This window comes from Pagrus pagrus (assembly GCF_965226575.1).
Source record: "Pagrus pagrus genome assembly, chromosome: 13".
Taxonomy (NCBI): domain Eukaryota; kingdom Metazoa; phylum Chordata; class Actinopteri; order Spariformes; family Sparidae; genus Pagrus; species Pagrus pagrus.
In genome coordinates, this window is record NC_140197.1 from 26,548,966 (window position 1) to 26,576,026 (window position 27,061).

The following is a 27,061-nucleotide window of genomic DNA, read 5'->3' on the forward strand; positions in this document are numbered from 1 at the left end:
TATTATATATACACATTACACATTCACACTGTGTACTTCCTATCTATCATAATATATTTATATCATCCTTAAATAATGTATTCTGCTCTGTATACGTATCCTTATATACATAATTTATATGTGTACAGCATATCCTCCATAATTGCGCCTATCCTGTAGAATTCCTGTTTGTACCTTATGAAGTTCATGTCTCTCTGCAATTATATTTATGTATATTTATACTTTTCTAGTACATAACTATACACCATGTGTGTATTACAATCATGGGTGCAGCTTTCCATCTTGGTCATATCTGTATATGTGAAAGGTGAAATGAGTGTATCGTCTTTTTTTAATTGTATTTTCTTTTATTCTATTTTTGTCTTGCTGTGTCTCTTTTCATTTGTTATCCATCATTCAATCACTTATTTTCACTCTGCCTCTTCTGTATCAAGAAAATTGAGTTTGAGGGATCAATAAAATCTTATTTTATCCTATTTTATCTAATCTAATCTAATCTAATCTTATCTTATCTTATCTTATCTTATCTTTTCTTATCTTATTTAGAATGTATTTTACCTTTGAAACTATATGTTACTTCCAAGGGCATTTTGGTATCCCACCATCACTGAAAGCCTAAACTGTGGAACAGTTTTCCTGCTAATGCTGCTGAATGTATCAGTGTATTCAAGCTTTTATATAAAAGGTAAAACTTAATAACTACCTGAAAAATGTATGTTAAATTTACCTCTATCATACTATTTATTTCCTTATTGTTATATTTTTACACACAGTACTTTGTGAACAATGATTCTGAAATATGTTATACAAATACTGTTGAAGATTCATTTCCTATTACATTGACTTTAATCAGGATTTTGTATGAGTACAGTCTGGCAGGCTTACAATTTATCTTGGCTTGACCAGCCACACCAGTTCCATGTAAGAGTTCCAGGGTCTCTACCGCTCATTAAGGAACATGGTTTTGCACTATCCAGATGTTTACAAGCATCCAGGCAGTGTTGTGCTCAGTGCCATCTCAGAAGGGCCCATAAAAACTCAGTCAGCTGTGTTGTTGGATCAGCTGGTAAGGAGACAGGCAGAGAAAGCAAGTGAAGCAGACTTTGAAAATAGCTCTGAGCTGGGAGAATATGGGACGCAGCATGCATGGGTGCCAGGGTGGGGAGCAGCCATGCAATGGCCACTGGCACACTAGCACCCGAGTGTCACAAGAGCGTAGCTAGATCGTCTTTGATTAGAGCTCTAAACATTGTGTGAGTCACGACTGCTTCTAAGATCATCACAGGCAAATGTCTCATCAATAGTGATGGGACTTTGAGGCGAGGTTTTACATTAAAGTTTTATTCCCTGCCATTGTTTATGAGGAGGGATTCTTTCTGTCTCAAAGCGAGGACATTTCCCATCACAACAGAATGTCAGACTGTAATAATTCCTGGCACCATCAAACTGCCTCATCAGTTTTGATGAAACTTTGATGAAATGAACTTCAATAGCAGCATTTCTTCCTCCATTGGTTGTGAATGAGGGTTGCCTGAAAGAAAATAACCACTCATAACTATGTAGAATATTCTATTGTATCCAGTCTTTTGTAATGCAAATTATAAGGCTCCCAGTCATGAGGCTTGATTAGAATGAGTTTACTGAAAAAACCCCAAAAACTGGCAACTTTTTTTTTATTCTTCTTGACCCTAAACAGGGGAAACAGCTATAGAAAATAAATGAATGGCTTCCGGACCACACCACCCAGAGAGAAGTTGGTCTCCCACAGGAATATAGAGTTTGGTGCAGGAGATAATTGGATTAGATTATTAACTGTTGGATTAGATTATGAATTTAATTATGTTGTGCTCAAACTTACTTTCGGAGATACATACATGCTGCAGAGATAACAAAACCTGTTACCCTGTGCCAAGACACCTTTTCCTCCAAGGAAAAAATCCCAACCTGACAGCTCACTGCAACATTAAGGGCGACACAAAGTGGCGGATTGATGTTTTAACGAACCGTTATAAATTATAAAACATCTCTTCGAACAGATGGACCTTCGCCCCTGAGACGAGAATGCCTAAACATTCTCAGAGAACACGTTTAAGCGCACAAACATAGACACATACACATGCAGTCTGCACGCACACACGCACGCACACACACACACACACACACACACACACACACATATCCAGATGGTCGCGGATCTCTTGGGACGTTCAATTTCGTTCAATCATTTCATTAGACCAAGGCATTTGCTTAATGGGTAGGGTGCCATAAAAACACACTCAGGATAGAGGCAAAGGCAATCATTAACCGCTGATGAACCAGAAAATGTCTAATTCATTCGTCTCCATGATAGTTCTCATGGTCTCTCCTACCATCAGCACACTAAGACAGAAAGACATAGATTTGTGTGTGTGTATAAACAAAACACCTTAACAAAAATGCCTTTTTTTTTTATGACAAAACACCTCTAATGCCCTTTCTGTATGTATGACCTCTCTACATGAGGCCAGAGTGTTGGATTAAAGGAGAGGACGTTTGAGAGGATTTGGAGACAAACAGAATGAGGGAGAAATAAGACGTACTCGAAACTGTAACATTGTCTCAACCTCCCCGTCTTCCACATCACCTCTGAATCTGAGCACCATCCTTCCCACCCTGGAGGTCCCTGACAGATGGGATCAGCCTGAACATCACTCAGAACAGCTCCCTACCTCCCGTCACCCCGGCAAAAAACATATGATTTAGCACGGCCGTCCACACTGCACCCTCCGCCTCTCACCATCACTCACAGTCACAAGCTCACAATTCAGCATCATTACACTTAATGTGACTCACCCAACAACATGTGCATCATTCACGTTTGGTTGAAACATTGCTCTCGCATGCATGTCTACTTCCACCATCTCTCTCTACCAGTACAACACAGACCCTCGAAGTCCCTCTTCCATCAGCGCTCCCCTCTGTAAAGCCCCTCTACTGTATCTGTAGTTAATCATGTAAACACACACTAACTCACATGCTCGTGTCTTCCCAATTCTTCACTATGTCCCTCTGTCTTCTGCTGTGTCACTCTTTCATCTGGTATTTTTTCTTTCTTACATTTACAATAAGAGCATGCACAAACAAATGCAGAGCACACACACTTGCAGAAAAACAAAGAAAGTCATACGCACGCTGACAATCCTCTCTGAGGTGCCCCCTCTGGAGATGGTGGTCCCGTTGAGCCCCACCAGAGAGGGCAGAGTCTGAGACATCCAGTTGGTCACCATGGCCATGGTGCTGAGCACCGCCCCGATCTTTAGCATGGGGACGCTCATGTTTGCTTCCTGTGGGGCCCCGGCGCAAACGGCCCTACAGCCAGCCCTACCCTACCCTGCCCTGGACCTTCGGCTCCAGTCAACCCCTCTCTGCTCCAGACAGTCTAGGCAGGAAACCAGCCAGTCTGCTTCTGCCTCAACCTGAGCAGCAGCCGAGCCCCCAGAGCTGGTGAAGCACAGTTACCAGACTGGCTCAGTCAAAGGGACAGCCAGAGACCGGTTAGAGAAGAGCAGCTCACATCCAACAGCATCACGCTGGAATCTTCCCTCTCAGAGTGACTGCCTCAGCCTCACCCCCTCCCTCTCTCTCACTCTTTTTCCCTCTCTCTCACTTCCTCACTCTCCCCTTGTCTCTCCCTTTCTCTCTCCCTCCCTCTCTCTTACCCTCTCTTCCTCAAGATGCAGAGCTGCGCATTGGCTGCCTCTCTTTCTCATCCCCTCCCAATCAGCCTCTGCTCCATCCTTGCCAACCCTGTTTTGCATGCAAGTATCCATTCTTTTCCTCTCCTCTCTTTCTCTGACATTTGGCTGTTCTTTTATGACTCACATCTTGGCTTGTGTGTGCGCACACACATTTCTGAGGCGTGGAGATCAGAGAGAGACTGATTTCAGAGGGCTGATCTGTGCTCTGTTATGTGACATGTGTGCGCCCAGGGCTTCCTCGGCACGGTAGACTGTCCTGCAGCCTCACCAGACTGTCTGTGCTGGATGGAGGACTAATGATATAGAGGGGTGGGTGGATGGATATATTGTTGGCTGAGGGCTCATGAGGGGAGACATAGGCTGGTGGTTTTGCAAGATTTTAATGTGGGAGAGAGCTGGGTGCTCCTGCTTATGACTGCATTTGACAGCTTATCCATCATCCTGCTTCATGACATACTCTAAATCTGGCTGTAGCTTGCGCTTTGACAGTATCTTACCAACTTCACTCTGCCTGAGGCAGAACCATATCACCATAGTCAGTAACAATGTGTTCTTGACACTTACTGTCTAAAATGTTACTGTGGCTGATGCCCTAAAAGTAGTGCATGAATGAAAATTGGGACGAAGATTGACATAAAGGACGGAATTGTGGTTTGTAGAAGCTATTAAGACACACATATACATGTAAAACTGATAAATAAAGTGTGGATTTGCCCACACCTGCAGGTATAGCATCCTTTCCTTGAATAAGGGGGATTACAGGTTCTTTTTCAGGTGGTATATTTTTACCATTGTTTTATTACTTTAATCCAAAGGGCTTTACCTTTCAGCACAATCAGCCAGTGTCAGATTTCAAACCAATCTCTTCGCTCCCAATTTTGGTGTCATTTCACCTCTGGGACTGTGCCTCAAGCCTGATTTGAGCTTATTTCATGACAGACTCCAGACTTGTTCTGTAGTTTAGATCGACCTTTTGGATGTGGGGCACGTATTTTGTCTCCCAATCGCAGCTGTCTGAATCTACACCAATGGGCCAGATGGAATGAGGTATCGATATGTGGATTGAAGGGTTCCTAAAATTTCTCCTCGAAGCTTGAAGCCTCTCCTTGCATCAATTTTCTAGACACTGGGCGACTAGCAGTGTCGTGTTGCACCCTAAACAGCCATGCATAATGATGACAGAAGGCCTACTCAGACAAAACGGCCAGGTCATCTCCATTTCTTGCCTGGTTCCTGGTCTGCTGACTTATTCATTTTGTCAGCCATGGATGGGCTCCCCTCCCCACCCAGTCACATCGGGTGAGTGATATGGGCTGTGTGGGGTATACTGTGAAGTGATATGGGAAGAGACAGCTTTCTGAGCCCCAGCCAAAAAATGTCAGCCCTCCTCAGCTCACCTGCTGGCTCCCACATCAGTCTCGCCTCTGTCAGCGCCTCTATTTCTGCAGCAAGACTGCCCCCATGTGGTAAGCAGTGGAAATGCAGCCAATGAGCTGTCAAAAAACAGAGCCAGATAGTCGGCCAGTGTCATGGTTGTTGTGCAATACTGAACCTGGTGACAGGTAGTTGTAACTTTATGAGAATGTGTCAAGAAAATGTATGTGGAAATGAGGCAACACTGTTTAGAATTACTCTGCTCCATTTCTAAAAGGGATTAAAGTGAGCCAAAACAGAGGATGCAAAGAAATAACATACACCCTGCTGCTGGTTTCGTAATAGGGTTAAGCCAGACGTATCACATATGTCATTTGTTATTTACATAAAAGCTGATCTCTGCAATACTTGAAGTCTACAGCTAAAAAGGTATATCTGATCAATAAATATACTGTGCATATTAATATTTATAAAGAAATTATTATCATACATTTGAATGCAGTGATGTTTACTTTATGTTTTTGCTTGCAAGCTTTGTATGTTTGAGGACTGCTATGTTTTGTAATGGGCTCATTCTCTGAAAAGAATGCAGTTATCGTCATACTCACATGGTGGCAGCAAAGATTTACACATGGATATAGACGTCCTGTACACTGGTATCTGTATTTAACCAAACTCCCGTACACAGCCTCCTCAGAGGAGACCTGGTACCAATGTGAGAGGGCTAAATGAAAGAGAAAATCATTCAGGATTGTGCTTATTGATGCACCATTTTGGATAATTAAAGGGAGCAGCCACCCCATGTACAGTACAACTGTGGCCATTGTTGGAGAAGTACGCTGGATAATTCACTGCGACTAGAACAAAAAATCCATCTCCACAGCACAATCATTCCCCTAATTTTCCTCCGGTGGCTCCAATTTGTACAGTTTGACTGCTGCATATGTGCCTCATAATGCCTTATGTAATAGTTTGGATGAAATAGAAAATGCAAAGACAGCAAACACACACACACACACACACACACACACACACACACACACTACTCTACACTTGTGAGGACCCCATCGCATTTGAAATAATGCCTTCCCCTACCTCACTACTTCTATCACCATTTCACCATCAACCATTTCATCAAAGGAAGTTGCAATATACAGGTATATATATATATATTTTCATATTTTTTCATTTTATTTTCTCATATTTTTTATTGAGCGATTCGAGGGCATCCTGATAGGGACCTCAATAGTAGTGTTGTTACTCTGCTAACGAACATCCCGTCACTCTCCCAGCTTGCAAATACTGGTTAATGTTCCTGTGGCCCGCTTGAAAACATCAGCTAACCATCAGCTAATATAAAGAGTTACCTGCAATTTAATGTAGAGAAAATAATGATTATAAATGTATCTTTATTGTATCCAGAGGGAGAAGCAAACATAGGCTATCTATTGTTTGTTGTCCCTGCTGTCCCCCCCTGTGTCTGGGAGCTCTGGGGCTTCATGGCTGGCATTTCCCTGGTCTGCCGCTCCTGCTCCCCTTTGACCTACCATTCCCTGCAATCACCATTACTTTAACTACTACCTACCCTACCCCTACCACTATACCTAACTCTTACAGTACCACACCCTAAACCTTGTGCTTGACCCCAACCTCCTCCTTATCCCAGTGCCTAACTCCAACCCATATTTCCCATTTTAAAGGACCAGTAGCTCACAAGCAATGAAACAACACTTTTGGGAAAAGCTAAGAAGGGTTGAACCTGATCACAGCCCTGAGGGGAGGAGACTGCATGAAAAATAGACGGACGATGAGAGGCTGGGATTATTGTTTATTTCCTGAGGCTTAACCAACATCTTTTAAATTTTCATTAATGATGTTTTAATAGAGTGGTGTTTAAGGTTATTTTACTTGTGCTCGAGGACCTCTCTTCACTTAGCCTTAACTTAAAGCCAATTCTTAACCCTTACAAGAAGAACTATTTGATAATGGAGGATTTTCAAAAATATCATTATGTAAAACTGTAATTGTTCAGTTCTTCCTCACAAAGTTAGAGGCAGTTTTAATGAACAGCAGAGGCCATGTGTGTAAACTTTCTAATGATCGCAGAATAAATATTTTATGATCTTAATATAACCCACACTGTCTTGTTTTGATCATTAAATGAAAGTTTAATCCTTTAGCAACGATCTGATATAATAATCATACATCAGACATAAAGCAGTCTCAGCTAGTTGCTATAGGGACTGCGGTCATGCACAGTCCTAACAATACAGTGACTTTAGATTAGACGTGAGTAAAAATCTGTATAATAACTCATTTATTAAGATAACAGATTATTACCACATTAAAAAAAGGAGGCGTATTCCCCTCATCCCTCTTTATTCTCTCTGTTCTTTAGTTTTCTGATTTTATATGAGAGCACACAACTCTATTCTCCTTCTAGTTTGATGACAAAGCTTTTTTTTCTTATTCATTTGTACCAATAACAAAATGCTGTGTGCATGATGAAATAACTGAAGCCAAAGTGGCCGCCATTGGAAACAGCTACCTCATATCTTCTCTCAGATGTTTTCACCTTTGTACCATTTTTGTCTATTTCAAGGCATCTTCTAATCAGAGACCATTGTGATTAACTTATATATTTGCTTTATCTCTGCGGAGTGGAGTGCACCTGAACTCCTTCAAACTTATAATGCCTCTCACAGAGTGCAGGTCAGATGCCATCTTTTACAAAGTGATGGCTCAAATAAAGGATGTGAATAATAAGTGTGATGAGAACAATCTGCCCATACCTCAACGAATTCCAGGCTTTGCCAATCATCTGTCTAATCACAAAGTCTGTTGGCAGAACAGGCTTTCATTAAATATTAGCTTGAGAGAAAGTCGGACATTTAACCTGTATTAATTTAATCCTTTTTGATTAATTTTCACAGCCATTCCTCATAATTTTCACTCTAATAATTGGCCAGCCTCATTTTTGCTGCTACTCTGCTGTGTCATTGTCTCCACTTCTCTGTCGGTGTCTTTTGTTCTCCTTCTCCATGAATTTTATTCAACCTTTAACTCCTCTCACTCTCTGTCTTACTGTTGTCTCTCTTGGCCCCTCTAGCAATGAAAAAAAATGGCATCATATCATGTGTTTCTTCTTTATCCTGCATGTGTCTTAGCTTCTACTATTTCTGTCCTGAGCTCATACACTTCCACTGGTGATCGTAGCTGTCTTGACGCGTGCTTGGACTACATATTGTAGACATAACAACTTCTACATGCACACAGCTGTGCCGCTTTTGGGCGCCTCCACAAAGGCGTGCCAACATGGTCCTGTGCTTTATCATAAACATCTGAAAAAAATCCAGTCTGCTCCTAGCCTCTGGGCATGCTCTATAAAGGGCATTTTTAATCAGTTCAAATGGTGAAAATCCCCACCAGCTGCAGAAGTGGCAGCACACCCATGGATGGCAGTAGAGCGCTACAAAGCCCTGAGGTCATAGGGACAAGCTCTGGGTGAGATAACAATACTGGGGGATGAGAAAGCACCAAACACTAGCCACATTCTCACAAAGCACCAACACACGGCAAGCTGCAGATTCACAGCTGAAATACAGGACCAAATTACACCTCAGCTAATTACACAGGCCTCCTTCATAATGATGCAGAGCTGTTATGATTGAGGCAGAGAGGCTGCGCACAAACCGAGCCCCCGCCTTAGCTCGGAAAGATGCTGGAGTCATCTGGGTCTAAGAATACTGGCTATTTTTCTGAGTCATAATTCATTAATTAGATGATGGACATGGAGGCCCACTGCTTTCTAAATATATCAAGATCAAAATCAGCTTAAACAAAGCGTGACCTGATTACCATAGCAACTATTTAAATGGCATAAATAGGCTGTACCCCAGGGTTCAGGCAGGCAAACAGTGGTGTGCTTTCAACATGGAGTGTTTAATCTATTAACGGCTCCTGTGGGCCTTTGATTAAGGAAACTCATCTGGGCTTTTACATTTTATAGTAGCGACTGAGACCACAGGAGGACTATAGAGTACACAAGCATCGACTCCTGCCCACGGAAAGTAGAGACAACACATCCTAGTGAGTTGAATATGTTCAATAATTCAAGCTGGGATCATTCACCACAAATGAGGTAAGACCACTGATCCACAGTTTTTAAATCATGATAAGATTATGCATGAAGATCTTACATGGAAGTCAGTAACGTTGCATGTTCAGCTTGCATCACCATAGTTTGAAAAGATTAGGCACTATGATCTCATAGAGACAATAAAATATTTGTTTGTTTAGTGTGTTTTCATGTAACGCACGTGTGTTAATTTTATGTGTTTACATATGCATGCTTGGATTTGTTTGTCCGTTTCGATGCTTCTCCGTGTTCGTGTCCACTTGCATGAGCTGCACTTTCTCTCCACTGAGCTGTGAAATGTCTACAATACCCTCTAATGGTGCTTGCCACAGTTGTGTGTGAGAGACCCAGTTGAGCTGTGACATGTACGTAATATACAGTGTCTCGGCACAATTGTATGAAACAAAAGTAAGGAACGAACACTGCCGGTGGCTAAACCTGATAGTGCTTAAGTACAATAATGTTAACAGGTGAGAATCTATCTTTCCAGTGGGAAAGCTTGAGAAAGAAAATCAATGCAGTAAGTGTGTCTGCCTGGTTATATTGACTGTAACACACCTACAATACCCTGTGGTGAGTCCATCCATTCATTGTCTTCACGGAGTGGCCCTTAGAACCCATCTAATCAGCCCACACTGAAGGCAAGGAGACGCATTCATAACACACTCCTACAAGAAAACCCATATAATGATCTTATTTCCCTCAATTATGGCCATTTGAACATAAATAAAAACAATATGATTCAGACCCTTAATGCATTATTTACATTCGGCCCCAAAAGAAAATTAATTACATGATTAAAACTTAAATTTAGTAAATGTCTCTACAGTGTTGCATAAAGAGAGAATACTATTGTAACCGTTTCCCCCCAAAATACCTGTCCATTTACAATTTATTTTCCAGATCAGAAATGTGACTGACCCTAGATTATTATTGAACCACGACAGTGATGGTTGTGGTTTTCCAATAAATAACATACAGAACTTTTCAGTCTATAACTGTTTACTTGCTTATAAATGTCATTTCTATTATTACTATTCATTTGGCAAATGTATAGCTTTGTCTCGCTATATTGTTTTTAACTTCAAAAATAACATTGCCATGCCTTGCCTAAAGATCTTGGGTAAAAATAAAAATCTTGGTCTCAAAATTCAAACTACCTGTACATTTATTTGATATTTTTAGTTACTAGTCACTTTGCAGATTATTACTCGTGAAGCATAATCAGACAATGTTATGGGCAGGGCATTGAGTGAGAGCTCAGAATGGTGACTAAAGAGAAAGGAGGTTGCATCAGAACCAAATTAGCGCATTTTTACATTCATCTATTTTATCTGCATTAGGTCACAAAAAACGCAGATCCTGATACTTGAAATGTATCGGTCCCCGATATCCCGCAAGGCCGATAATTGGACAATTTACTCTGCAGCCTACTCAGTGACTGGACTAGACTGAAAAGGTTTGTTCGACAGACATTCCAACATCTAATCTTCTATTTCTAGTTTGAAGTTTTCAGAAACACATTGTTGAAGCAGCACACCTGTTTTTTCCCAGATTATTCAAAGCATTTTTTGCACTTGACACGGTGAAACAAGAAACTGTTCCTATTCAAATCGGCACAGATTGTGATGCTAAGCTTCAATTTCTTTTACCAATGACTGGTGACTTCTCATTTTTTCGTATTTAACTGCTGCTGAGAAGTATCTTTGTCTCTTCCTCTTCAATCATTCACTCTGGCTGTATCACTGTACAGTGCTTTGTTCTCCATGAACAAAACATTACGTTCCCTCCAAAAGCTTCTTACAAAATAGCATCTATTTGTAAAGAGGACTTTCTACTACCTAAAGGCACTGAAGATCATTCAAAAATATAGCGTAGTCCTCTGAGTCATCTGATTGTACTGAATCAAGCTTTTGTGACAGGCAATTCCACACTTTTGAACCACAGTGTATCAGAAGGCAAGACTGCAGATCAGAAACCCCTACACATACATCTTAACCTTCAGTGTTTACAATAAGACTCAAAAATCTCTCCTTGTTAAGTGAAGATGATGTTTCAACAGTAATGCATATATATATATATATATATATATATATTTTGGGCATATACAGATAGTCCTTATTTGCTTGTATTGGATATTTGGTATGAATGAATGGCTGAATCTCAGCTAGCTCAATCAGGGACAAGCAGGGCGCCACATTTCACTCAAGGCTAGCTAAAGAAAAGGCCTGATCAAAGCAATAGAGAAGAACGACATGCGGCAATCAGCTGCCATGCATTCTGCAGAACAGCACGGCTCTCGCCACTGTTCTGCACCTACTCATGCCAACAGAACAGGCTGAATACGACTCAGTGTAGCACTTCCTGTGCTAAGTGTGCCCAGTTGAATTACCCACTCACACATATGCACACGCATAGAGAAACGCATTCACACACACAATTACTATGATCATCTCCTGGCTGTATGACCTGATTACCAGTGTTCCACAAAACCAACCCTTTTCTGGTCCAACAGCAGAAAGCCGCTGCCACATCCTGACCTTTTCTTCCACCCAGCTAATCAAACATTCTCTCTGTTGCGTAGGGAAAGCTGTAAATGGAGTAATTACTGACAGCAAATTGGGAATCTTCGGCCCGGCAGAAAGGTAGCTGAGGCTCAAAGAAAGCATGCTAATTGAGACTGACCCCCCATGGCCACTCGCCTCTGCAAAATGCCCTTCACTGAACTTGTGTGCTGGCCTTGTCAGGATCACCCAGAATGATTGAGGTTTTTCATCCAGATGGTAACTTGTCTTTTGCTGAGCACTGGCAACCAAATTTTTTGAGCAGCTCAGCTCAGTTTTAGACAGAAATACTGGTAAAAATCCAATCTATGTTGGCATGCTAATACTTACAAATCTGTATTAGGCCCCTATAAAGAATATTACTTTATCTGCTAAGAGAATTTTTAAATCCTTGAGTGCTGTTCCACTGTCTTATTACTGCACTGGCAAAGTGCTTTGTTTCATCAATGACGCATTCTTATCTGCAGAAGAGATGAGAGCTGATCTTAGCCGTGTACCTAGTGCCTTGTTAGATGACTAAAGAGACAACTGGTGGACAAAGTGTCTGCGTTTTTCTCATTTGCTCTCTGTCTGAGTCATTGTTTACAAATATCACCCACTCACAGAGCCAAGGTATCACCATGATTAACCAATCATCATGGTAGGTTACACAAGGGGAAAAGAAGCACAGGAGATAGACAGAGAGGTTAAAGACGAGACTGTGATGTTTAGGAGAGGCGGAGAGAGAGACGGCGATAGAAGGTGAAAAAGAGAGAAAAGGATGGTGATGCATTTGAAACTCCCTGAGGTGATGAATTTACATCTTGTCTGTTTTCTGCCACGTCTGCAACAGCGAAACTAACAGGACCAGAGAGGAGTGGTGAGATCCTGCCAATTACAGTCTGGTTGACTGAGAGTTTCCAGCAGCCAATTGTGAAAAAAAAAAAAAAAAATCCTAATGCTCTGCGCTCGACATGATCAGGAGCAAACGATGACCAGATCCCATCAGCTATAACTGTATTGTATATTAGTAATGAAGGCACAGAAGCAGCCTGCAGTCTTGTGTCCAGCGTCTTTGTTGGAGCTCACACTGAAGCCTCCATTTGTCTCCTCTGTCTTCAGGTCATTAATGCTCAGAGAAGCTGTAACATTTAATTAGGGACACATTATTAGTAGAACACAGACACAGTGTGCAGTGGAGAGAAATCCCAAAACAGCCCCTAACTCAATATTACATTTACAGCCACATAAAGTTATAGGCGAAAATGGTTAGGAGAAACTTGTAGATAAACAAATTAGCTTGTCACTGTGTGCTTTTATGGAGCTTTGCCTTGCTGGTGGAAACAGAAAAAAATATTAGAATAAATAAACAGTCTTGTGTGCTAGCCTGTGTTTCTTGTACATTTTCCCCCGACACACTGTCGATGATTCCAGTCATATAATCTGCAGCTGAAGTGTCAAAATGAGGATCTGTTCAGTGATTAAGCAAACAAACAGGCAGGAAAATATCAACAAACTGGAGAAAATGAGTATACGGAGCAGAAATGAGAGGGCTGTACGTTGAATATTATGAAGGGGTAATATTATGTGGAGCTAGTGGAGTGTGAGATGAGAAGTATTGTGAGTGGGAAGGTGCTCGTGAGAGGAAGGAGGAGAGGTAGGCCGTAATGGTAAAGAGAGGCCATTGAGTCTGGTGCTTCACCACAGGGGGTTGTGTTGGATCGTCAGGTTGGATCTCAGCAACAGATGCAATGTTCAGCAGGTGCACAGCAATAAACTGTATGGTGAATGTAGTGACATGTCCTGCATCACTCTCTATTCTGCTCTTCACTAAAAATGTGAACTCCGTGGTAGGATGTGTGTGCTTGAAAATATTGAAGTGTATTTGTCAGCCCAGTTACCAGAATGAAATATTGGCATTTTATGTTTCTGCAAAGCACGGACACATTCAAATGTGTCATATCATGTCCAGATTACATGTTTATGAGCTGACTTTAATGTCAGGAGCAAGAGGGGATGGTGGTGGCATTACAGAGAGGTGAGACGGCTGCTAAACAAGAGACAAATGTTCAAGATGGCGTTTTAACACTTGTAAGTGCGAAAACGCTACATATTTTTAACAAGACGTCAGGACTTTTACCAGCTGTGTTAGTGGCAAAAGCAGATATTTTTAACTAGACATCAGGCCAGAAGCACAAGCTAAGACAAGATCTTTTCATAACACTAACCGAGTAGTCTTTGTGCCTAAAACCAAGATACCATGTGTAAAGTTTCAATATATCCATGGTTTGCAGAGATATACGTTGCCAACATTTATTCTTGCGATGGGTTGTACGTGTGGGTCACACACAGACAAACAGATGCTGTGTGGATGTCTATGAACAGTATGTCTGTGTCTTTGTCGGCACGATTCCAGTCGATGCAGGATGTCGAGCAGCACACTCTTCACTCTGAGCACGATGCAGATCTATGGTGCTTAATGATGATATTTGTGAGTGCAGCCTGGGAGATATGATATCAGAAAGGCCATCCCTTGCATTAATATTCCATGCAGCACGAGGACGGAATGGGAGATGATTTTTCCCTTAAGGAGACGCTTCCTCTGCTAATCGTTAACATAAATATTTTCATTTTCTGTCTTTAAGACATTGCAGTCTGCGACTCCCCTTCTCATTCCTCTTGGGAAATACGATCATTGTTGACTATTGTCTGGTAGCCTCGGGTAAAATGGACAAGAACACATTTAGTAAGATCCAGCCTCGAAGCATGGGAGATTAGAGTGACAGAAGCACCCTTCAATAATGATTTTGAGAGGGTAACACACACAGAGATTAAATCACTAATTTAAATTTTAATGACACCTCTACAAGGGTCGACCTCTGCACAGCATCTGTGTGTTTGTGTCAATTTAAAAATAAAAGGCTTATGTTTAAGGAGGACTCCTTGTAGTCCATAATAATCAGATTTTTTCTAAAATGTTTTTTTGATCTTCTCTATTTAGTGGCACCTTCCTGAATCAACAGATTAGCTTCTTCATGGTATAAATGCACTCTGTAGTATCTAATATTATACACAGGTACAAATCAGAGTCTCACTGTTCACATTTAATAGTCTTGTGCAGAGCTGTTTGGATAAGATCAACACAGATTTAAGCATGGCAGCTGCAGATATCGATCCAGAACATGCCAAGTAGAAAAATGTGCCTGACAAGTGAGAAGTACTCTCCTCTGAAGATCCCTGCGCCAGCTCACTGCATGCTGTTACCCTCACTGAGAGTAAGAGATGAGAGCTGGGCCTGAGAGGGCCAGTAGCCTGAGGCGCTAAGGCTTAAAGAGAGAGACCTCTCCTGAATACCTATTCATCACATCACCATTAGTGTGGCTGAAACACTCAGCCCTGCTGCTCGAAATATATAACGAGGATCACTGCATTAGATCCTGTAGCATTGTGTGACATGATAGGACTATCACAGCTGCATCATGTACAGCTCAGCCCAGACTTCAACCAGCAAGATGCAGGCAGAAATATCTTGCTACACATCTGCATGTACACAAACTCAGTTGTAGATAAACAAGTTTAGACTGTAATCATCATGAGAGCAGGTTTTTATCAGAGCATGACGTTTCTTTTCCCCCCTCCCACAGAAATGCCACTGTAGATCATTTTCTTCGCTCGTCTTGTCTGTCAACACTCCGTCCTGTCTTCCTGCTGCTTCCGTTGTCTCTCTCTTGCCGGAGCGACAGGATGCACATGCCATTGTTTTGTCATGGTCGTGGCCGTATTGATTAAGCAATGTGGAGCTAATTAAAGACAATCTGCAAGGAGTGTCAGTGCCAGTGAGGGGAATAAAATCATAGTGACGGAGCGATAGGCCTCTAATTATTATTCTCCTTTTGGTGAGGATGGGAGAGATAATAACCCTGCAGGCACAGTCGGAAGGCAGTCTCTGTCTACAATATTTCTCTCTATCCTTGCCCGCTATCTCCAATTTTCATTTCCAGCAACTCTGCTCTGTCTTTTCCTCTTTCTCTCTCTCTGTCTCTCTCTCTCTCTCTCTCACACTCACTTGCCAGCCATGCTGCCCTGCTCAGCTACTCCACTGGGCACTAATTCAAACCCAGTCCACATCCTCTCACTTTGTACTCCGACACTGCCCACCAACCCTGATCACGACAGCATCTCAGTTCACAGCATCTGTCTCTTGTGTGTGTGTGTGTGTGTGTGTGTGTGTGTGTGTGTGTGTGTGTGTGTGTGTGTGTGTGTGTGTGTTGAATGCATGTTATTTATGTACAGTTTAAGCTGGTGTTTATTTGCAACGCACATAAGGCCTTTAAACACAATTCTTTTCTTGCCCGTACTTAAAAATGCTACACAGCTTTAACGTCATTTAGATACACATATGCATACCCACTGCCAAGAATATTACTCAGGGACTAGAGGGGCAAAAGGGTGCTTTCTTGAGAGCGGAGAAGAAATACATTTTGTTCTCTGTACAGGCTGTCTCTGTGTGTCTGACGCTGTGGATTATTGAGAAGAGAAGGTGAAAAATGTTGTTTACTGAGTCAGGGCAAGCTCAGGATCATTGTTGCAAAAGCACATTTTGTTTGTTTCTTCTTATCATCTAAATAATCAAATAGGCCTAATGAGCGATGGATTCATGGCACTGCTGAATACACAGGACTCACTCCAAGAAAAGTTCCTTTTGACTAATGTGCTTATCTAAAGCCGAGGCTTCTGATCTATGAAAAATTAATGCAAAAGTCAGCGTGTTACATCATTTTCCTCCAATTTGGTGTAATCCATCAAAGCCAGATCAAATTTCTTTCAGCAAATGTCATCGATGTTACAGATTTCACTCCATTTCATTTTTCCTTTAGTATGATAAATACTGGGGTACCAATTAGCAGCATTTCGTTTATGACAGTCTCTAGTTGTGACTTACAGATGTGGTGTTCACATCCAGTATTACACACCATTGTGTCTGTGTGTGTTTTGTAGACTTGGAGAAATCCCAGGGGTTTCGAATCAGGCAGCGTAATGTAATGTAAGCTGGTGTTCCTTCTACTGGAGCATCTTGTTATCTCCCCTCTCCTACATGTAGTGTCTCTATCAAAGGACCTCTCTACCCTGCTCACCGTGGGGCTGCAGAGAGCAGCTCTGCCAGCCTGCTTGATATGCAGCAGTGTCTGGTAGCTGCTGGGCTCCCACGCCTCCCTGACTGGAGCCTTTAAGCCTTGGCGCAGTCAGAGAGAGAGCCTCCCTCATCAATGGCCCTACTGAGTGGCTGTGACAGTGCCACGCGGAAAACACATCGATTAAATGGTTCCTCTTGCCACCCGCTTCTGCCGCGCCGCATAGCTCTCATCCTTCATTCCCCAAAATGAAAGCCCTGCAATTGAGTTAGCTTTCAGCATGGGAGGCAATGCTGTCACACTCACGTATGACGGTGAGGAGAGGATTCAGAGAGGAAGAAAGGTAGCAGAGATCATCTGAAATATGAGGGGAGGGAGGCAAAGTAGTGAAAAAGAGCTAAAAGAGAGAGTGGTAGTAAGAGATTTTTGAGAGATAATGAGCCGTAGTACAGTCTGAGGAGTTAACCAAGATTCACTCTTTTATCACCGCTCATTCAGTGTCAATTGCTGCTAAAACTCCCAACTCTGACATGAATGTGAGTAACCTGTAATTAACTAGGGCTTTCGAAAGCTCTGCAAAATCTCTGAGTAAGAATGTGACATAAAAACCAAACCTGCTGAAAAGAAACAAGATTTCCCGGGAGTGTGGTGTGCTGTCCAGCCATGTGATCGAGCAGGTGGAGGCAGAATCTATGTCTTGTGTTTGAGAATGCATAACGCTCTCTGATATGGGATGTGTGTCCTCCGATAAAAGCGAAGAGATGTGAAGAGCACCGTTCAAGTAGCAGCTTGCCCAATCTGCTCAGTCTTATGAAAGCTTTTGTATCAGAGCGGGAAGAGGAGCTCTAGGCGCAACAGCCATATTTATATTCCAATCTTCTACACAGAAACCCACATTGCCAGGCTCATAAAAGATTCATCGAGCAGGGGAAAGCAAGGTCGTACAGAAAACTGGTCAGGAGGTGCCTGCTGCAATGCAAAAGAGCAGATGGGCAAAAAAATCATTGGGTGAGTCCCATGGTGGCAGTTACCAGGGTAACGTGTGTTGTAACCCTTACTACTGATGTCCTGCACTGACCAGATGATCAGGCATGTCCGCTCTAATTGGCATCTGCCACTCATACTATAACCTGCGACAGGCTTGAGAGCCTCAGCCATGTTTGTTGGCATCGATTCAGTGCGCCGTTTGGCTTTTTGTCTGTTGTGGATCCCATCACTGACATGTTTGTGAACTAGAGAGCAAAGGGGAGGGAGAGAGGGAGACAAAGGCAATGTGTGTGTGAAAGGCAGACTGCGTGTGCGCGTGCACGCGTGTGCCTGTTCTGGGTGTTGTCAGAGAAATGTCACTCTTGCTTAGAGTCACAGACATAAACCTCTGGGAGTCCTGCGCCCTCCAGCACACTCACACAGAAGGAAAGAGAGAAAGTGGTGGAGAGAATGCGATATAGGGATGATATTTATCTCACCAGTCAAGCTGATCCGTCCATACACTGCTGACAGCAAGCATACAAATAACATCATATACATTATATGAGCACATATAATATTTTGATATGCGTATCAGTCAATTTGAAATTTGCTGGAAGAGAGAATTAAGGTCGAAAAGGGGACAATCAAGGCTCAGAGGACACATGTAAATCTACTTTCTCCTGCATGTATAAAAAAGTAATCAGTCCCTGAGTGTACAGCTGGCTGCTGGTTAGCTGCCAGGTTAACCATGTCTGTATAAATGAGAAAGCTCTAACAACTGTATTGACTACTCAGTCCCAAAAGACCTTAAAGACCTTTCTGATGACGATTATGAATTGCCCTGGAGTCAGCCAGCTCACTCTGTGGGATTGCTAATGGTCATCTTAGGCCAGGAGGCCTCTGGGTTTTCAGCTAGACAGAAAACAGCAACAGAGGTCGTTTAGAGTCCATACAACCCTGGAGCATAAGTGGTGGTCAGTCTGTGGCTCGGAATGAGTAAGTGGTCATTTAAAACATGGACTAAATACCAAGGTTATTACACTTTCCTGTTTGACTTTGACAACTACAGTTTGAAGCGAGAGTATCCCCTGTTCTCCGAAAAATCTGAAAAATGTTCAAATTCTCAGGGTTTCAACAAGACTGTCCAATGTAGACGGCAGCTAAAAGACTTCAGTAGGATTATAAAGCTTAAAAATTCAAGTTTCCAATCTGTGGGGGAGTGAGGGGCATTGTCACTATGTACAGAGTCAGATCTTTGAGACAGACTGTTCACACTATTTGCAAGTGATCAGATCAGAGTTTTGTGTCCAGACATCACCAGTCTATCTGCATTGGTTGCTGTGGTAACGGCATAGCCATCAGTGACTACGTACGCTGGTGACGTGGCTTTCTAGCACAACAGCATCAGAAATATGGATCCATCATCTTCCTCCCAAACAATCATGCTGTCAAGTCGCAGAGCACACATTTAGTTTTAGCGTGACTGTCCATGGAAAGTTCTTCTGAGCTGTCTTCTATATCACTCTGCTAGCAGCAACATGAATTCTGCTCAGCCGCTCTGATGCACATCCATCGTCACGTGTCAAAATCCGATATGAGCGTCCAGAGCACCAGGACTGAGACACATCTGTAGAAGACTGATTTGAATAGCATTGTAGACCACCAAATTGCATTTCATGTGCTCATTCACTATCCAGACTTCCTACAATTAGGGCTGGGTATCGTTAAGAAATGTTTGATACCGATACCTCGACTTCAATAACTGGCTCATATTTTTTTCGATACCAGTTTTATGAAATCCATTTTAGCAAAAGATGACATCACAGATACACGTGGTGAGCCCCGTGTCTGATTGTAACTTAGTCTTTATCCTGCATGTCTCTCCTGATGAGATGAATTCCTTCGATGCTGAATATTTGGTATCAGATTTTTCATTACTCAATAGTAGATTTCATTTGCTCCATGCCGTGTTGAGGTTTGATACCCAGCCCTGCCTACTATAATATGCCAATGCATATATACATATACTGTTTTATACCCTGAAGGGTTTTTGTTGTTGTTGTTTTCTTAATATACTTTATGGAGTACAGCTTTGTATCAGGATGGTCATGTGTGTTTGCACATAAATTAAGGCTTGGCAATATGGCCTTCAAATAATATCAGTTTTAAATCATTTTTTACCAATATCATTAAGCTATAGCGCAATACACGATATATATCTTGATAATTTAAAATCAAGTAGAACGGTCTGGTAAGTTCGGAAAATTGCATCGCTTTACTATAATGCAGCCTCCAGAACCTAAGACGATCTCATATCATGATGACGATAAAATATCGATAAATTGGCCAGCCCTACATAAAAAGGCATTAGAGTTGGAAAGGTAAGACTGTGCTGACACACCCTCCCTACCTGAGAGTCAGGCCACCGACCTCACGCGTCTCTCTACCCGCGGTTCCATCTGTTAACCAATTACCACATCGCCGACAGCTGCCTGCCTCCATGCCTCATCCAAGCCACTGCAGTAGTAAAATCAGTCACCCATTTCACCCTGGGCTGCACCGAAAAAAAAAAAAAGTTCACTGCCATCATCACACGCTAATATCACCCCTGTGTGAGTCATTTAGAGCCACATTTATAAAACTGACCCAGAAACAGGTACATCGTCATCAAAAACCACACCACGCACAAAGGCACACAAACCTCCCTGTCCATAAAAACCACACATAACCACCTCTCCCACACTGACACACACACTACTTGTGAGGAAATGGTACATTATTCACTTGCTCTAAAATACCACATGTCTCACACTTTGAACTAGTAAACCATAACCTTAAAACCAAGTCTGGGAGGTGAGATCCCACATTGTCATTGTGTGTACGGATTATTTGTCCCTACAAACACCCACACAACCACACAAGCCTCTGATGATGAAGCAGCAGGCTGCATGAAAGTACATCAAACATGAAGATGAGAGAGTGAACAGCCGACAACACAAAGGCTCAACAGCTCTCTGTCCTCCAGCCCCTCTTTCTTAAGCAGTATCTCTTTTATGAAACAAATCTCTTTACAGTGGTACAACTCCGACTCACACAATGCAGTATCATTATTGTGCACTGATTCAAGCTCTACCCTAATCAGTCATGACACAAGCACATACTATTCAATCCCTTCAAGCAGCCCTGAATCAAAGATAATGCAGTCTCATTATCTGTGGCTGATTGTGAAGCAGCACCTTTGTATATTAATGGGGAAGGTGGACTCACCCACATAGTGCTTGATGTGATTGTTACTGACTGACAGGCGACGCAGAAATTAGGTTAGGTGGACTATCTTACTTAACAGAGCAAGAAACACATGAACATTACACATTTATCAGTAACATCATATAATGCTCTACCTGTGTACTAATGTTCTCGTTCTGGATTTAAAGATGTGTCCGTGAGTTGAGGCTTGACCTTTCACGGGCTTGTTCATTCATGCAATGTCCGTAATTCAGACAAGCACTGGACGTGTCGAAGCAAGCAAGGTGATTTTAACAGTTGAGTGTGTGTCTTTGTCTCTCTCTGGCAGATTTACACCTCTGCTCCTGCAGCTTTCCATTTGTTTAATTCTCTAGGTGGAGGTTATGCTGCTGCTTGCCAGAGCACACTGTGTCCAGCCTGCTACGTACTGGAGTGTCCTTCCGACTCACATCTCTGTCCCTCTTTAAAAAGGTCTCCTCAATATGTATGAAAGCTTTACATCAGGTAGGCTCACCCATAACAATGGCTGAGGGAATGTTTTTTTTTAAAAAGTGTTTTTTACAAGGTTTGACAAGCTGCAGTGTTGTGGTAGGATTGCTGTGTAATAGGCTTCTGGCACGGAGACAAGGACAGAAATTTACCACAAGTGGCTCGATTATACTCATGTCTGGGGGAGGGCTTTTATTGTGTTCATGCTGCTTTGCTCTCATTGGAGAGGGACCAGGAGAAAAGATTTTTGGCCAGAGGGTCACTGCCAGGACGGTGGACTGTTTAAAGCTGTCTCCACTGGACATTAGCCAACCCAGCTGTTTGTCCTGCTGGACCCTGATTGAGCTGGGGTCTGTCCTTGTTGTCCTCACATGTAGAGACACTGCAGATAGCGTTAGCGTTAGGTCAGCCGACTGCTTTACGTCACTTAGCCTTCATTTGTTTCTATGTGGAAGCAGACCTGTGTCAGGTTAAGTAGTAGAATTTAATCAACACTGTGGTCACCAGGTCCAGATCCAGATGCTATCCTTGCCGGGCCCGGACCTATCACTGAGGAATTACTGAGTATTATTTCATTTTGACAGAACATTTCTATTTTAACCGGAGCAGCTTTTCTAGCCTTTACGGCACTTGTGGCCCAAAGAACTCAGACCAACTGCATGCGTCATAAATCACAGATTTACAATGCAGACTGAACTTCCCAGCAGTATGTAAAGTAATTAAAATGATCCTGTCTTTACCAGCTTCAACATTCAAGACATGTGCACAGTTATGAATCAAAAATTATAATCCAGTATTATAATACATGTTATTCTTGTTATGTTATATATATGTTATTTTGGTACTTTAAGCATATTTTGATGCTTTTACTTTTGTACTTTACAAAAGCAAAATTTGTAATGCAGAACTTTTCCTTGTAACGGAGTATTTAAACACTGTGGTAGTACTATTACATTTCCCACCTTCAGTCATGTTTGTTAATAATAATGCCATATAGCTAAGAAAGACATTTTAATATTGCATTTTCATAGCCACTGTTTCATTTGCATCAATAAAACCATCACAATCCAGTGACACTTATGTTACAGCACTAAATAACTGCATAATTAGCTAAATGTAAATCAACCGAATGTTTGTGCCAAATGATGTTTTAAACAGCAACGTGATTTACAAGCGCTCGTTCATTTCAGTACTTGTCTTTTAACTATAAATCTTGGTAGATTTCTGGTGCAATCATCACACCAATCCAGAACGAGGAAACACAGTTAACAGCATGCTAACTGGAAGACTGATCAAACTGATTGTTTACTGTGATCCCTGGTGAGAGAAAGGATCACGTCAATTATTGAAAAATCTAGCCAATTGCTTACACTGGGTTCTGTCTTCCTCTCTGAGAATGACAAGCAATTAGGTTTTCTCCTCCACTGCACTTGGTGTTTGAACAGAAAAACACCAAAGCAAGTGTTCATTTCACTCTCCATCACTCCGAACCTCGCTACTGTTGGGAGTCTTCGGGGCCAGACATCTTAAGCCAATAACAGCGTTCCCCTCGCACTCTCTTTCTCCATTGGGACCACCACAAAAAAATGTTTGCCTCCAAACCTGAATCTGAATCTTTCAAGTACATGAAGCAATCTTCATTCTCGGCAACTTAAGCAAAAAGTGGGCAGGCTCAGAAAACAAAACAAGGAAATCTTTTGTTTCCTTGAACGAAATTATTTCACCTCTCAGCTGGGCTTCAGCTTTTTAAATCACTTTCAATATTAGTGGAACACACATCTTTGTGATCTGCAAACATTCTTCTAAAACATACCCCGACTTTATTCAAAGTCTTTGTTTTTAACAAAGATGCTAGTTATATTTATTCATGAAGATTTGGGGCAACTGTCACCAACAACATTCAAAGTTTATTTGTGATTTAAAAAAGGGATATTTCACTGACACTGAATATTTTTGGGGTCTTTATTTGTTTGTGTTTGTGATCCTCTGCCAGTTGTTTCACTCACCACATTAAAGTCCAAGTCTGCTTACAGAAAATCGAGCTATTTCCGACCTCAATTAGGTTGTGCGTCATAATTTATGCTGTTGCACTAAATTTACATTCACAGCAATCAATATTAAGCTTGTTAGTATGTCATTACTCAGGTTAATACAAACCCTGACACCTGACTGATGACATGCATCTAACTGCATGCAGTTTTTTCACACACTATTTAGTATGTATTCACACACTATTTAGTATGTTTGGAAACTATTTTGCAAAATAATATTCATTAAACTAGGTCTACACCTTGCAGAGTGATTGCTATCACAAATTCTTCTGGAAGTCTGGTATTTTTAGAGAAGATCAGCTGCCTTGGGTGAATTCTTTATATTTGAGAAAGTCACTTTTATGTCACTTTGATGATCTGACGTTTTGATGTTTTGTTTTTTTTTTCTTAGATCTGGTGCAATACATCTGACTACCCTGCTGAAATGGAAGCCAGCAAAGTACAGCACAGGTGCAATATGCTACGTACATGCCATGCAACACACACACAAACACACACAATCTTGTGTCAGTGCGTCCTGTCATGCGTCGCTTGATGTGGACGTCATAGCAAGACATCTGTGCCAAGGTCAAGCAGGTGCCCATCTGTATCAGTTACACCAAGGACCCCTGGGCTTTATGGGTACTTAACAAACACATGCAACGAACGAACAAGTGCATCTGTCTCATTAAGGCCCTCTGAATATTTCATACAGGCCAGCGCTGAGACTGTGACTGAAAATGAGTGGATATCTCAACTCTGCTGGTGTGAATGTTAGCCTCATTGCGGCGCGCAAAAAGTCATCAATTCTTTATGTTTGCCGTGCAGTCTTAGCGAGATGGGTAGCGTCATATTTTCTTTCAGCCATTTAAATATTTAATGTAAACACTTACAACAAATTGTCCCCCAAGGCCAATTACGGTCTCAACCCACTGAAGAAGGGGTTGAGATATGATAGTAAGTCATCAGCTACATTTTCAGTGTCACATTTGCGAGTGTTTAACGGTGACATTTATTCCTCTTCATTTATTGAAGAGCATACATAGCGCTGTGCGGATATTTGTAGGATAGACAAGTTGTGTGATCTGCAATTTCTGCTTGAGGTGTTAGAATTAGATTATAAAGGGTTAGCTAAATTTTTGTTGACGTTAAATTAGTTATTAAGCGTCAAGGAAATGAATAACTAAATAAGGTTGAAGAGGCACATAAGCATGGCTTTGTTTTTTATCTTGTGGTAGTCATGCAGCTAGGGATGTGTTCAATGTTAAATCAGAGCCCTGGGAGCTCCAGCACCTCAAAATGAAATAATTGGTTTCCCTCAAATACCATCTGTGCCGTACATGTTATACTTTGAACCCGACCCACAGGTGTTCAGTACAGCCTGTTCAACAGCGTATCTCCTACAGACTGAAAACATCCTGCGCTGAACCTCCGATTCTGCTAAAGGTCAAGTGTCCACCTGCAGACCTGTAGACATGACATATGAAACAGTAATGTACGCTGCAACACATGGCCATTACTGCATCTACATGTTACAGCACTAACACAGGTGTTTTTCTTAATATGACAACAACGGGCCACAGCTTATTTGTATATAATACATGTAGCCTAGTGATTGACTTTTCACACCAAGCATGACCACTACCTGACTACCAACATCTGTCTGAGAACACCAGAACATAAATTAGCCATAGCAAACTTGTTTAAGGACCCATGAAAGAAAAACAGCTGCAACAGAGACTTAAAGTGTCTCACAGTTGGGTTGGGTTGAGTAGGGTTGAACAATAAGCCAAAAAGTCACATTGTGATTATGTTTTACAGATTTTGCGATGGCAAGTCACTCGTCAAAATAAATGTTGGCAATGTACCTCCCTGCAAAACCAGTGATATTATGAAACTTTGCATTTCTTTGTGTTGCAACTATAAGTTTCTTTAGGTTCAGTTTGATCTTGTGACCACATTGTGCTTATGTTTTGGTTAGGTTTAGGCACCAAAACAACTTGGTTAGGAACAGAGCCTGAGGTCATTAAAAACATGCATATATGTTGCCATAAACATGGCTGGACTTGTCCCAACCTCCCCACACTCACGAATGATGAAACTTCAGTCACAGTCTCCTGTAACTCTGCCACCATCACCTCCACTGCTGTGAAAGTTAGGTCATAAACATATAATGTGAATGTGATATGACACATTTTGTTGAAATGTCAATATGACACGTAGACCACAACACTTACAAATGGGAACATGTCACTGGTTTGCAGACACCGTTAACAAACAGACAACATGTTGTCCTTCCAACTGTGCTGTGTGAAATGACTCACTATTTCAGTGGGGATGATCATTTCCGTACTTCATCTTCACCAAAAATATAAAAATGGGGATGACGTGGTTTCTGCTGGGGTCAGTACCAAACAACCAGCTCTCTTATATCTGGAGAGTATAATTTGTAGGCTGGAGCATCTCTGCAGCACCACAGTGCTTCATTTTATAATGTTACCTTTATCAAAAAAATGTAAGCTCCTGAGATTTCAATATAACACTTAGCCATATTAAAATTTTTATTAACTGTTCAGCCCTACTCAGTAGGGACCACGTGTGAACCCTGTCACTGTTCTGTTTCCTCTCTAAAATCACTTTAACATATAATATATTGTCCATACATACGTTGGTGTGTTTTGGACTCTTAAATATCTTTATTTTTGGTGTTGTTCTATTGTGAGGCCTTCAATCTGTCTGGTGGCCTTCGCCAACTGGTGATACTCCGCGCCAACATGAGGAGGAGGCGCTGTCTGTGCTGCTAAATCGACTCAGACTGCTTTTTTAACCGAAGGCGCGACACGGCGCTGTCCGTGGTCCTGAATATATTGCTGCATTGAACTGAGGGAGCCAGACGACGCTGTCCATTATACTGTATTATACACTCCGGAGTAACAGGCAGATTGTAGCGACTTTATCAGCAGACCTTATACGCTCCAAGCTGTCACGGGTTATTCTCAGTGCTTGTACGCAAGCTGACCAGCAAGTTCAAATGCTCCTGCCTTGACTGAAAGCTTTTCTGGGTCAAATAATTTACCGTCCTTCACTTCAATTTACAACTGTCACATCATCGCTCGTCATTTTTACCAAAGGGACAAGTCTTTTCTCGCGTGTCATGCGCTACAGCACGCCACACACTCACACACGCACACACACACACACACACGTCTCCCCAGAATCTACAAACATTTGTTGGCGCCGCTCTCAAACACTACTAATTACGCACGGCTCGTATTCACAGCCACAAATCACACATAGACCCTGTAAACAAAGTGTCAGTGTCGCCCTCCGCTGCTCGCTTTTCCTTCAGCTTAATCAGCGCAATCAGTGATAGTGTTTCCCGGGGAGCCCCTTGTCCTCTCTG

At 41.9% G+C, this 27,061-nt stretch overlaps 1 protein-coding gene across 2 annotated transcripts in view; it reads right to left on the bottom strand.

The window, feature by feature from the left end:
• Positions 1–27,061, bottom strand: part of olfm2a (olfactomedin 2a) — a 48,860-nt gene that overhangs the window by 20,840 nt on the left and 959 nt on the right. Inside the window, exon 1 of one of the 2 annotated variants that reach the window (XM_084371782.1) lies at positions 3,171–3,659. The exons of the other annotated variant lie outside the window; for it this stretch is intronic. Coding sequence (XP_084227908.1) covers positions 3,171–3,314 — 144 coding nt within the window. The 5' untranslated portion in view covers positions 3,315–3,659. Of the gene's footprint in view, positions 1–3,170; positions 3,660–27,061 lie in introns of those variants that run through there. 2 annotated transcript variants of the gene reach the window in all.